This window comes from Antechinus flavipes, chromosome 5 (genome assembly GCF_016432865.1).
Source record: "Antechinus flavipes isolate AdamAnt ecotype Samford, QLD, Australia chromosome 5, AdamAnt_v2, whole genome shotgun sequence".
NCBI classification, from domain to species: domain Eukaryota; kingdom Metazoa; phylum Chordata; class Mammalia; order Dasyuromorphia; family Dasyuridae; genus Antechinus; species Antechinus flavipes.
In genome coordinates, this window is record NC_067402.1 from 85,376,262 (window position 1) to 85,386,847 (window position 10,586).

Below are 10,586 nucleotides of genomic sequence, written 5' to 3' on the forward strand. Positions count from 1 at the left end.
AAACTGAGAAAAAAAAATCTTTGCTTCCTGCTAAAAAGGCATGTCATTTCATTTTGTCTCCTAAGCAGCAGATGATTATTCACAGAATTTAAAATTACAGCTTCTGTTTTATAGTTTCCTTTTTTCTTTTAAGGTTTATACTAATATGTACAAAGTATGTCTATTATAGCTGCGAAATAAAGAGGTTTAAGGCAAAGAGATCTAAGAGAACCCTCCATCATCAGGGATACAACCCTGAATCATTGAACAACACACACACACATACACACCCTCCCCTGTCTGCGTTCCACAGGTTGACATATGGACACAATTCTTTCCCCTCATACCAAACAGAAGACTGTCAAAATATACATAGAATGTGTGTGTGTATATATAATATATTAAAAATTGATGAGCTAGGGGATATATTTGTTTATTACATTATATCACATCTTCAAATCAGAAGAAAATGTATGTTTTAGCTAGAAGTGCCCCCCCAAAAAAAAGTGACAAAGAATGATTATTTACACTGACTTTACTTTCCTATATATCTGTGGAGTACTACAGTTAAGTTCCCCTGAAAATCAAGACAGTTGCACTTTCCAAACTTTGGACTGACATATCTATTTATATATGTATTTATGGTGGGGAAAATTCACTCCATAGCAAAGGAAACGACTAGGATTTTTGTTTGATTAAATTAAAATACTAACTACCTATTCTGGAGCCTGCAGGGTGCAATGGGCAGTGTTTGTGTTTGGAGGCCCTAGCTAGTTAAGTGCCTGACATAGAAAGGCATCAGGGTTGGTGCTTTTGCCCAGGGCGGAATGGCCAGGTCTTGGAAGCTGGAAGAGGCAGGGGATAGATGCATGTGAAAGTGGGGAGTAAACCAGAAGAAAACTGTCACTCCAGAAGCTCACTAGATCACCAGCTTTGGCTACCCCACAGATCTACTCACACACAGCCTGGAATCACTAGCCATGAACTTATCATTATTCCCAGATAGGGGACAGAGGAGGGCAGAAAAGCTGATCTTCCAAACTGTGTGGTAGCTGAGCTGAGGAACTAGCAGCTTGTGGGAGTGTGACGGCGAGAAACAGATAGACGGGCACAGAGACAGAGAGAGAGGAGAGCATGAGAGATGCAGAAAACACGCAAGGAAGCAGCACGTTCTCAAAAAAGGGGGTGTTTGAAGAGGAGAGAAAAAGAGCGTAGAGGAGACAGAGAAAAAGGGAAAGGAGAGCATCCACATTGAACAGAAGGAAGGAAGGAGGAAGAGGATGTGATATTTTTTTTCCTTCCTCTCCCCCATTCCCCTAACTTCCCACCGCATAGCCCCGGAAGTCGTGGTGTTGACTATTCACACAAGACAAGACATCAGGACCTAGTCCAAACAGTCCTGAGAAAGGAAAATAGGGAAGGAAAGACCCCAAGCGGCTCCTCGGTGCAGTCCCATCTTCTCCCTTCTCTGCCTAGCACCATTGGACCCCAGAACTCGGGGTGGAGGCGGGGCGGGGGGAAAGGGGGTGGGGGAGTTGCTAGCTGGGATAACTCAACCCGGAGCAGTTAAGAACAAAGTTAGCGAAACTCCCCAAGCCCCAGGAGCTAGGATGTGGGGCGGGGGACGCAAACTAGGTCCTAGAGAGTAGCCTTTCCTGCTTTTGTCCCCCATCCCAAAAGCCAACACAAAGAAAGTGTAGAATTCATAGAACAAATAAGAGCTATTTATTCGGTTCACAGTTGTGTGAAATGCAGCAATAAAAATCTTTGGACTTCAGCAAGTTGTTTTAATCTTTTTTTTTCTTCTTTTGAATTAAAAAAAAAAATAGTGTCTAATGTCCCTTAATGGCGCTTAGGGAATTTAAAAAAAAAAAAAAAGATGTAATCCTAAGCACCCCAAAAAAGTCATAAAGATAACATCTAAAATCCCATAAACACAAAAAACTCAAAAAATACTTTATAATCAGATATTTCAGATTTTACAACACCTGTAAATTATATACATAGAATATTGCAGAATCATACCGAATACACAATATCTTCACTATTAATGCTGGTATAATCTTTTTACACTGGCCCTTTTTTATTTATTAAATTATTGCATTGTTTAACTTGGACTGAAAAGTGGATTCCCCGGGTCCCTCTCCCTCCCGCTCTGGAGCCTCCCCCCTCCCCCGCCACCTCCTTTCCCCCCCGCCCCCCTCTTTCTTCCGCTACTCGCTGTCCGACTTGCCGTCTTTCGCCGTGGTCGAGTGGTTGTACAGTCCCTGCGCCATGAGGTGAACAGCCAGCGTATTCTTGTTGCCCGTGGCCTTCTTGATCTTGGCCCGCTTGTTCTGAAACCATATCTTGATCTGGGACTCGTTGAGGCTGAGCTCCTGGGCCAGGCTCTGCCTCCGCTGCTCGGTCAAGTACCTGTTTGTCTGAAATTCCGCTTTCAGTCTCTGCAGCTGCTCGGCCGTGAAGGCGGTCCGGGGCCGCTTGTCTTCTTTGTTCGGATTCTTCTTCTTTGGTTTTCGAGACCTGGGACCTGAAGAAGGGGTCCGGGGGGCCGGGATGGGGTGGTGACGGGATGGAAGGGCAGGGGGGAGAGAGAGAGAAGCCGGTGACCAACCAGACCCTACTGCCGAATCACCGAGGGGATGTGCTAGAGAGGAAAGGGAACAAAAGCAAGCCCCGACAATCAACGGTCCAACTGGCCCTTTTGCAAATAAATACATTTGGAGAGGTGAACTCTAGGGGTCCGCCTGGGTTTTCTACGGGGACTGGAAGAGGGGAGCGGCGATTGTGTGGAAAGGAGAGTAATGAGTGAGGGGGGGAGGAATGGAGAGAACTAGGGATTAGGGTCAGAGGAGGAGGGGGTCTAGAAAGGAAGCAAGTTACATTAATGGAGACTTGTGGAAAGAAACAATGTCGTACTTTTTCCTAACCTTTTTTGAAAGATAAAAAAGAAAAAAAGAAAGAAAAGGAAGAAAGAAAGGAAAGAGGAGGAGGGGTGGGGAGAGAAAAAGAGCAAGAGAGACAGAGAGATGAGAGCATGGGGTGGGACTGGGGTAGCTAGGAGAGGACGAAGGACTTAATGATAATGGGAGAGTGACTGCCCTGGGGATCTCACAGCTTCTCAGCAAAGAGCAAAAAGGGGTTGTGGGTTCCCGACGAAGGGAGCCATGGAAAAGAAGAGGACCCAACATATCTCCTACTTCTAACCAAATCCCCTTCCTTCCCCGAGGGAGGCACAATCCGCTCAAGTTCACTGTTTGATTTAATGATCCGAGGAGCAGTGGACTCCGAAGCCTTTCAGGGCCTAGACATCTAACGGTTCCCTGGCAATTCCCTCTCAAGAGTCTTTCCGGGTCTGGGGCATCTGAGACGGGCAGGGACACAACACAGACCAATTCCAGCTCCCAGAACAGCCAAGTGTTTCCTTAGCCCTGTTCTTTTTTCTCAGTGACTCTCTCCCTCTTGTTGGAAAACAAGCTAACCTACAGGTGCTATCTTCCTGACTTCTCCTCTCAGACTAGGATAAACACCTCATGGCGGGGCACTTGACAGTTCTGAAGATGATCTACACATGATCACCACAGCCCAGTCTGCCCCCACCTTCTCCCATTACTCTGGTGCCTTCAAACTTTACAAGATTATTTATAATAGGATGTTTGGGGGGAAGGAGGGGTCATTTATTCCTGGAAAACTCTTGGTGTAGGGCAACTTAACTGAAACTAAGGAGGTTATAAAGTTCTATACACACACACCCACACACCCACACACACACACACACAAACACAAGCAAAAAAAGACATCGAGAAAGGGAAAGGAAAAAAATGAGAGAGTGAGAGGAGAGGAGGGAAAAGTGGGGAAGAGGAGAAGGTACTTCCTTTTGGTTGGTGACAAGCAGTCAAAATACTGGGCCAGATCTAGGATGAAGGAAAATAGATAATGGTAGGGAAGAGCCAGAAAAGGAGCATGTGGAGATAGTGTCCTTATGCCAGATTTTATAAATCTTAACATTTTACAATTAAACTGTAGAATATGACTATTCCCTGGAGCTTGGTGGAGAAGTTTTATGATGATATTAAGGAAAAAGGGGGGGGGGGGGGGAAGGATCTGACTTCTTGATATCCAAGGGAGGAGCTGCATTCACTAATATTTTTCCTTCCCAATCTGTACTGTTCTACTGCCTCAGGGACCCCATTATAGGGCCTTCAGTGAACTGCCTAGGACACTGTACCTAATAATGTCCTAGTTTTCACAAAGAATAAGGGCAAATTTTGACCTTGGGTGGAGCTCTCTTTTTAAGGAGGGGAAAACTCTGCACTCCATGGAAATGGAAGAACTATATTGGGTTGGAAAGAGGAGGTTAGATAGAGACCAGAAGGCTCAGACTGTCATACTTGGGAAATCGTATTTCTAAGAGCAAAATTAAACTGCATTTATCTCTGAATCAAGTTAAAGATGGGAGGGGAAAGTAAGAAGGAGGAAGAGAGGAAGAAAGGGTTATAAAAGCAATTCTAGGTGAACTAAGAATTGCTTTTGAGTTTAGCCTTGTTTTACTAACGATCTTCCCTTTCCATTTCCCAGGCTAAGGAGTGGTATACCGTATGTGGATAGAGATGTGTAAAATAAGAATAATCATCCTTCCACCACTTCCCCACCAGATTTTGATTTCAGAAAGACCATGTGTGAATGCAGTTTCTATGATCTGTGGTTAGAAGGTTGTTTTTCTGTCTTTCTTCCCTTCTCATCCCTGTCTCCTCTTACACAAATCTACTCTCAAAAGTTCCCTATATAAGTACAGATATGTCCACTTCCATAGCTAGATGCATATTTTTTAAAAGAACAACAACAAAAGGAGAAATTCCCCTCACTCCCAACCCTAACATCAGGTCCCATTCTGAAATGCTCCAAGTTCTCCCTACTAAAGAAAAGTAAGGAAGGAGCTAAGAAAAAGACATCGTTCCCTTCCTTAAAATGGGGTACCCGAAGGAGGAAGCAGAGATAAAGATAAAAAAGCAAACTCTTCCCTTGTCCATGTTAAATATATATACATTAATATATATGTGTATATGTTAAACGGAATCATTTTTGTTTAGGTTTTAAAATGGAGGACGGCTGTTAATATTGAATTATCCTGATGACAATTTCGTGTAGCTTCATTGCTGAGTTAGAAAAGAAGAATTCTGTTTTTTTACTTCTTTGGTTTCGGCACAAAGCACAGGCGAGGAGGTTTCTCACCCTGGCCTGTGCCATTGTGAGGATATATGTTAATTAAATATTAACAAAGGAAGGGAGTCGAGAACAATGGAGTAAATTTCAGATCTGGCTGGTAATATTATTTCATCCTAATTAATCATTTTTGCGATAAGGAAAGGGATGTTAAAAAATTCTTTTCCAAAATTGTGAACTAGTTCTTAAATAAACTAAACCAGACCTTTTCCTCAAAAGTCAATAGAGTTGTAGGGATTGGGGGAGGGGGATATCTAATACAACAGGGGATACATTATTATTAATATTATTTTATTATAAATATTATTTACAAAAGGAGGTCCCCCCCCCTGTGGCTTTTCCCAGACTTGCAACTGTATTTAGGATGCTTAATGATTTCAAAGTTCTATAGATTTTTGAAGAGAGCAAAAAAAAAAAAAAAAAAAAAAAAAAGACATGGAACATAATAACTCTTATAACTTTCCCATTCTTCTCACTTATATACACTTGTCCCCCTCAATCCTGTTTCTCACTAGTGTAAAACAGCAAAGAAACCTTTTTAGATGGAAGAGTCTTTTCTAAAGGATTTTAGAAGCTGGGAAAGAGTCCCAGACAGACAGTCGCCTATCCCCAGCTAACTCTCCCCTTTTTTAGTCTGAATGGAAGTTCCCCTTACACTTAACCGAAATCTGACCCTATCCTTATCCTGGGGAGTGAAAATAAAAGAAGATATAAAGCAGGGAAAAGGACATCACTTCTACCCTTACAACCCTGCACCCTTTCCTCTCACTTCCCTCACAGCTCCATACTGATTCTCCACTCTTGCCTAGGCCTAAAGAAAGAGTACTTCTATACATAGAGGGTTTCAGCAGTTTGGGTGTTTTTGCCCCAACCAAACCACCCGATTATTAGATACGGAAGATGGTTGGAGGGAGGGGAATGCTGATTCTGGAGCTAGTTTAAGCTAACTTGGAAGAAGAAAACGAGAGTGAGGGGATGGTTGCAAAGGAAGAACTCTTTTCTCTTTTTCTCTGTTTATAAATGACCAGAAACATAGGTTTGCATTTGGTAAAGCTCAAACAGATTTTGCCTGCTGGCCCAGGCTTTGGAGTAAATTACTACTTCAAGAACGAGATTTCGTGGAAGTGATTAGAAAAGGAAGACCCCCTTCCTTCCCCCAATTCTCACCCCCATCCCGTATTTACAGTCTCGTCCTTTCCTTTCTCCTGCCACTCCCCGGAAAAGCCCTCCGGAGGGATAAAACCCTATCCATTTGTGGGTTAAGTTTTCTTCGCCCTCTCTTGCCGCTCTGGACTTCGCTTTTAGTTTTCAATTTAGGTCGACTCTGTGTGTGCTTGCACCATCATTCCCCTTTCCCCACAGGACAGGAATTTACACCCTTTCCTACAGTTTCCACCCCCAACTATCAATCGTTTATCAAAAGAGCAGCTACAAGAGACAGAGTGGCTCAGTCATTTGACTGAGATTAAAGAGAAAGGAAAAAGCTGAGGAAGGAAGAAGGGAGCTGGGTGAAGGGAAAAAAAAGGGGGGGGGGAGGTTGAGAGAGGCAAAGAAGGGGTGACGGATTCCAAGGGTTTCAAATTTGCCAGATTGACCTCGTAGGGCCCAATGGTAGAAGTAGGATCGGGAAAGAAACGTCCTTTACCTGAAGAAGGCCTGTCCGAGTATCGGGTGCAGTAAACCCAGGCGGGCCAGAGCATGGGTTGATTGCCGGGGTTAGAGCTGGCTTGGGAGCTGTCCGAGTCCGAGCTCACCGACAGATCGCCGCCGCTCAACCCCCGAGACTTCAGGGCTCCTTCCAAGGGTCCCCCCGGCTCTCCTCCCTTCTTGCCCCCGCCTCCGTGCAAGGAGAGCGCTTTGGAGCCGCCTTCGCCGTCCCCGGGAGAGCCTCCTCCGCCTCCGGGAAGCTGCCCGCCCGCTCCCGGCGCCGAGCTGGAGCTCCGGTGCTCCCGGTTGGAGAGGAGGAGCCGCTCCGGGCTGCCTCCGCTGCCCCCGCCACTTCCTCCTCCTCCTCCTCCACCGCCGCCACCTCCTCCTCCTCCTCCCTCTCCTCCTCCTCCTGCACTTCCTCCTCCTCCTTCTTCGCCTCCTCCTCCTCCTCTTCCTCCCCCTCCGCTGCTGCAGCAGGTCCCGGCTTCCTTTCTTCGGCCGAACTCTGGCCGTAAAATGTTGTCAATGAAAAAGTTAGTAATCCGATGCGGGTGCTGGTGGTTCCCGGGCGCCTGCAACACCACGGGCAATATCAGAGCCCTCCTCCGGCCAGTGTCTCCGTCGCTAGGGCTGCCGCCGCCGCCGCCGCCGCCGCCCGATTCCTGCTGCTGCTGCTGCTGCTGCTGCTGTTGCTGCTGCTGCCTCTGGTCCTCACTCGCTGCCGCTGCCGCTGCCGCCGCCGCCGCCGCCGCCGCCGCTGCTGCTGCTGCTGCTGCGGCCGCCGCTTCGCTGTGGCTCTGCTCATTCTCCTCCATGCTGTACACAACAAATCCCAAAATGTTTCTCTCCGGGATGAAAAAAAAAAAAAAAAAAGCACCCCCCCCCCCCTCCAAAAAATCCCACCCCCTGCCTTTCGCTCATACAATCCCACGCCCGCCCGCCCGCCTTCCTCCTCCCTCCAGTATCTTCAGTGAAGGTTTCTGAAGCCGCCTCTGGCTGCTGTGGCCACTGCGGCGGGTCTTGTTGTGAAAGGAGTGCCTGGCTCCACTCGGAGCGAAAGCCACGTTCACATCCACATCCAGAGAGTTGCTTTGCGGAGGGGGGGGAAACACCCACCCTCGGAGACACCGAGAGATTCGGAAGAATCGGATGTTATTATTTTTTTTTAAACAACAACAACCCAACAGGCACCCACAGCACCGTAACAATAGTCGGAGTCGTGATAACAGAGGCGCCGATAATTCTTCTCTTCTTGCCATCTCCTCCCCCCCCTTTTTAAAAAATCCTCCTTTCCTCTCTGTCTCTATCTCTTCCCCTTTCCCCCGTCCTCGTTCTCCTGCTGCAGCCGTGCTATTACTGCCGGTCAAGGTTTTAATTCTGGACACCAATGCATCCTTTCCTCCCAAAGGCATTCATCATTCCACTTTGCTGCCCACCTCCTGACTCCTACCCACCCCACCCATCCCTACCCCCTCCCCCTTACCCCAGCTCCCGGTGAGAGCGCAGTCTCCTAAAAGGTGAGGATCGGTCAGAGGGAAAGCCACCGCAGCTGCACGCACGCACATGGAGGAGCGCGAGTCAAAATAGCCACAACAAGGTGCAATATTCCTTCTACACGCGGCCCCCCCTGCTCGCGGACAGAGACGAGCGCAAGAAGCATGTGTAGAGTCTGCCGCCGCCTCGCTTTCCCCCCTTTGAGTTCAATATTCCAAGTTGCATGGGCGAGGGGAAGGGGAAAAGGGGGAGGGGGGCGGGTGGGTGGGTGTGGGGGGGATGTCTTCCCTGTTCCTCCCTCTCCCTGTTTCTTCCCGTCTCGATCTTTCTCTGAGTGTCCCTTTATCTAGTGTGGGTGTAAATTTGGAAGCCACTTAACTGAACCTGAAATACTTTCACTCTGGATTTTTGTTCTTATTTTTAATAGAACCCCTCAAGTGACGTTGCAAGCCCGGTATCCTAGACACGTGCCTGCGGCCAATGGCAAAGCCGCCGCGTCCACACGTGACGCCGTGGCAGGCTAGTAAGTGACAGGAGAGAACACGGCCGCAGCCTCCCCCTTTCCCTCAATGTCCCCCTCCCACTACCCCCTCTCATTCCCAATCTCCTCCTCCTCTCCCCGCCTTCCCTCCCCCTCCCTTAAAGCTACAGCACCCTCTCCACTCAAGAGTGTATTAAAATGGGGATGGTCGGAAAGCGGTCCCCGAAACCAAGGATGGACCCCAAGACTTCTGGTCTCTCCAGCGGTTTACCTTATTTTCCCTTAAGCCTTATCCCGCTTATTGATGGGATGGGGTGGGGGAAGCAAGGTTCCATTAGGCATTTCTGTGCACATATGATATAAGGATCTATTTTAAAATTTCCATATTGTTTACCGTGGGGGGAGAAATCCCACAATTCCTTGCACAAAATGCATAAATAATATTAAATGAGCTGCGGCGATACAAAGGGACTTTGGTACGGCGGTTTTATTTGATGAAACGGAGTGAAATTGTCACTTTTTTTCCCCCTTGCCCTAACCTTGGCTTCTTCCTGCTCTAAAATGCAGGGCAGACTCGAAGAATCTTCCCCCCACCCCACCTCCTCCTCATATACTTATTATAAGTAAGTACGTACATATAGATGTTAGAATCCCATCTGGAGTTTTGATTTTCAAGAAACATATATATATATAAATTAGGAGGAGACCATTGGAGGGGCTGTGGGGCACAATTCGACAAATAAAGAAGTAGTTGTGGATGGAAGGTAGGATCGTTCTTTTGGAAAGAGGAAGCGCGCTTTTGACCACTCGTCTCCGCCTCCAAATCAGTCTGAAGAGAGAATTCACAGGAAGACAACTGTCTCTAAAAGTTCAAGGTGGGGGGGTTTCTTTTCTTCTTCATCAAAAATCTGCTGAAGATTCATTAACCCCTTAGCTGTCTTCCCCAGTCTGGCCATTCATTTGTTTGAATTTGTCGTAAAATTCTGAAGACTCTTTTGCTCAAGGGCCAGGCCAATTTAGAAAAGGAATTAGACATTAAATGATACGGAGAAGAGGAAACTCCTGTGTAGTTTTATATCGCTTTGCTTCTCCCTCTTTTTTTCTCATCTATCTTTATCCAAACTTTCTTCTCAATTAGTGCTGTCTGTCCCCATTAATAATCTCTTTCCTTTCTCCATCCACTTATTTTCCCGTTCTCATCCCACCTTTAATCCTCCCCTTTCGCTTTCTCTCCTACTCCTTCTCTATCCTCCCTTCTCTCCACTGCCAGCCAGTCTTTTCTAAGTCCAAATAGTTCGCCCAGGCCACATACCAAAAAGCATATCAGATGTAGTTACTCGAACTAATACTAATTTTAAAAGATTTGGCTATTCTTGAATTCGTGGTAGCGACAGAAAGAATCAAAATGGGCTCTGGGCTTTTAAAAGGAACTACAGATACATTTACTATGTTCTGAGCAAAGACCCGGAAGATTGTGCCAAATCTCTGATGCTAAATAAATAGATTCCTCGGACACAGGAATGGACAAGGGCCCGACGAGGCAGGCGGAGAAGCCTAGGAGAAACTAGATGTTGTGAGAGCTGAAAGGAAGGGAGGCCGAAGTGCAAAGATTCCTCTGGGCGGGAGCTAGGACTAGAAGGGCCAGATTGCCCCGAGACTGTAGGGGAAAGAGATTGGGGGGCGGGGGGAGAGAGAGAAAATGTAAGACAGCATCATACAGCGAGATTGATTTAGTTCCGCTTTTACCCTTGGCCAACCG

General features: G+C 46.8%; 1 protein-coding gene across 1 annotated transcript; it reads right to left on the minus strand.

Moving 5' to 3' along the window:
- Positions 1-2,186: 2,186 nt before the first annotated feature.
- On the minus strand, positions 2,187-8,062 carry EN2 (engrailed homeobox 2). Its single transcript, XM_051961083.1, has 2 exons — positions 6,848-8,062; positions 2,187-2,509 (listed from the first exon to the last, which is right to left on the minus strand). The coding sequence occupies exons 1-2, from the start codon at positions 7,665-7,667 to the stop codon at positions 2,193-2,195; spliced, it is 1,137 nt and encodes a 378-aa protein (XP_051817043.1). The 5' UTR covers positions 7,668-8,062; the 3' UTR covers positions 2,187-2,192.
- Between the last annotated feature and the right edge of the window lie 2,524 nt (positions 8,063-10,586).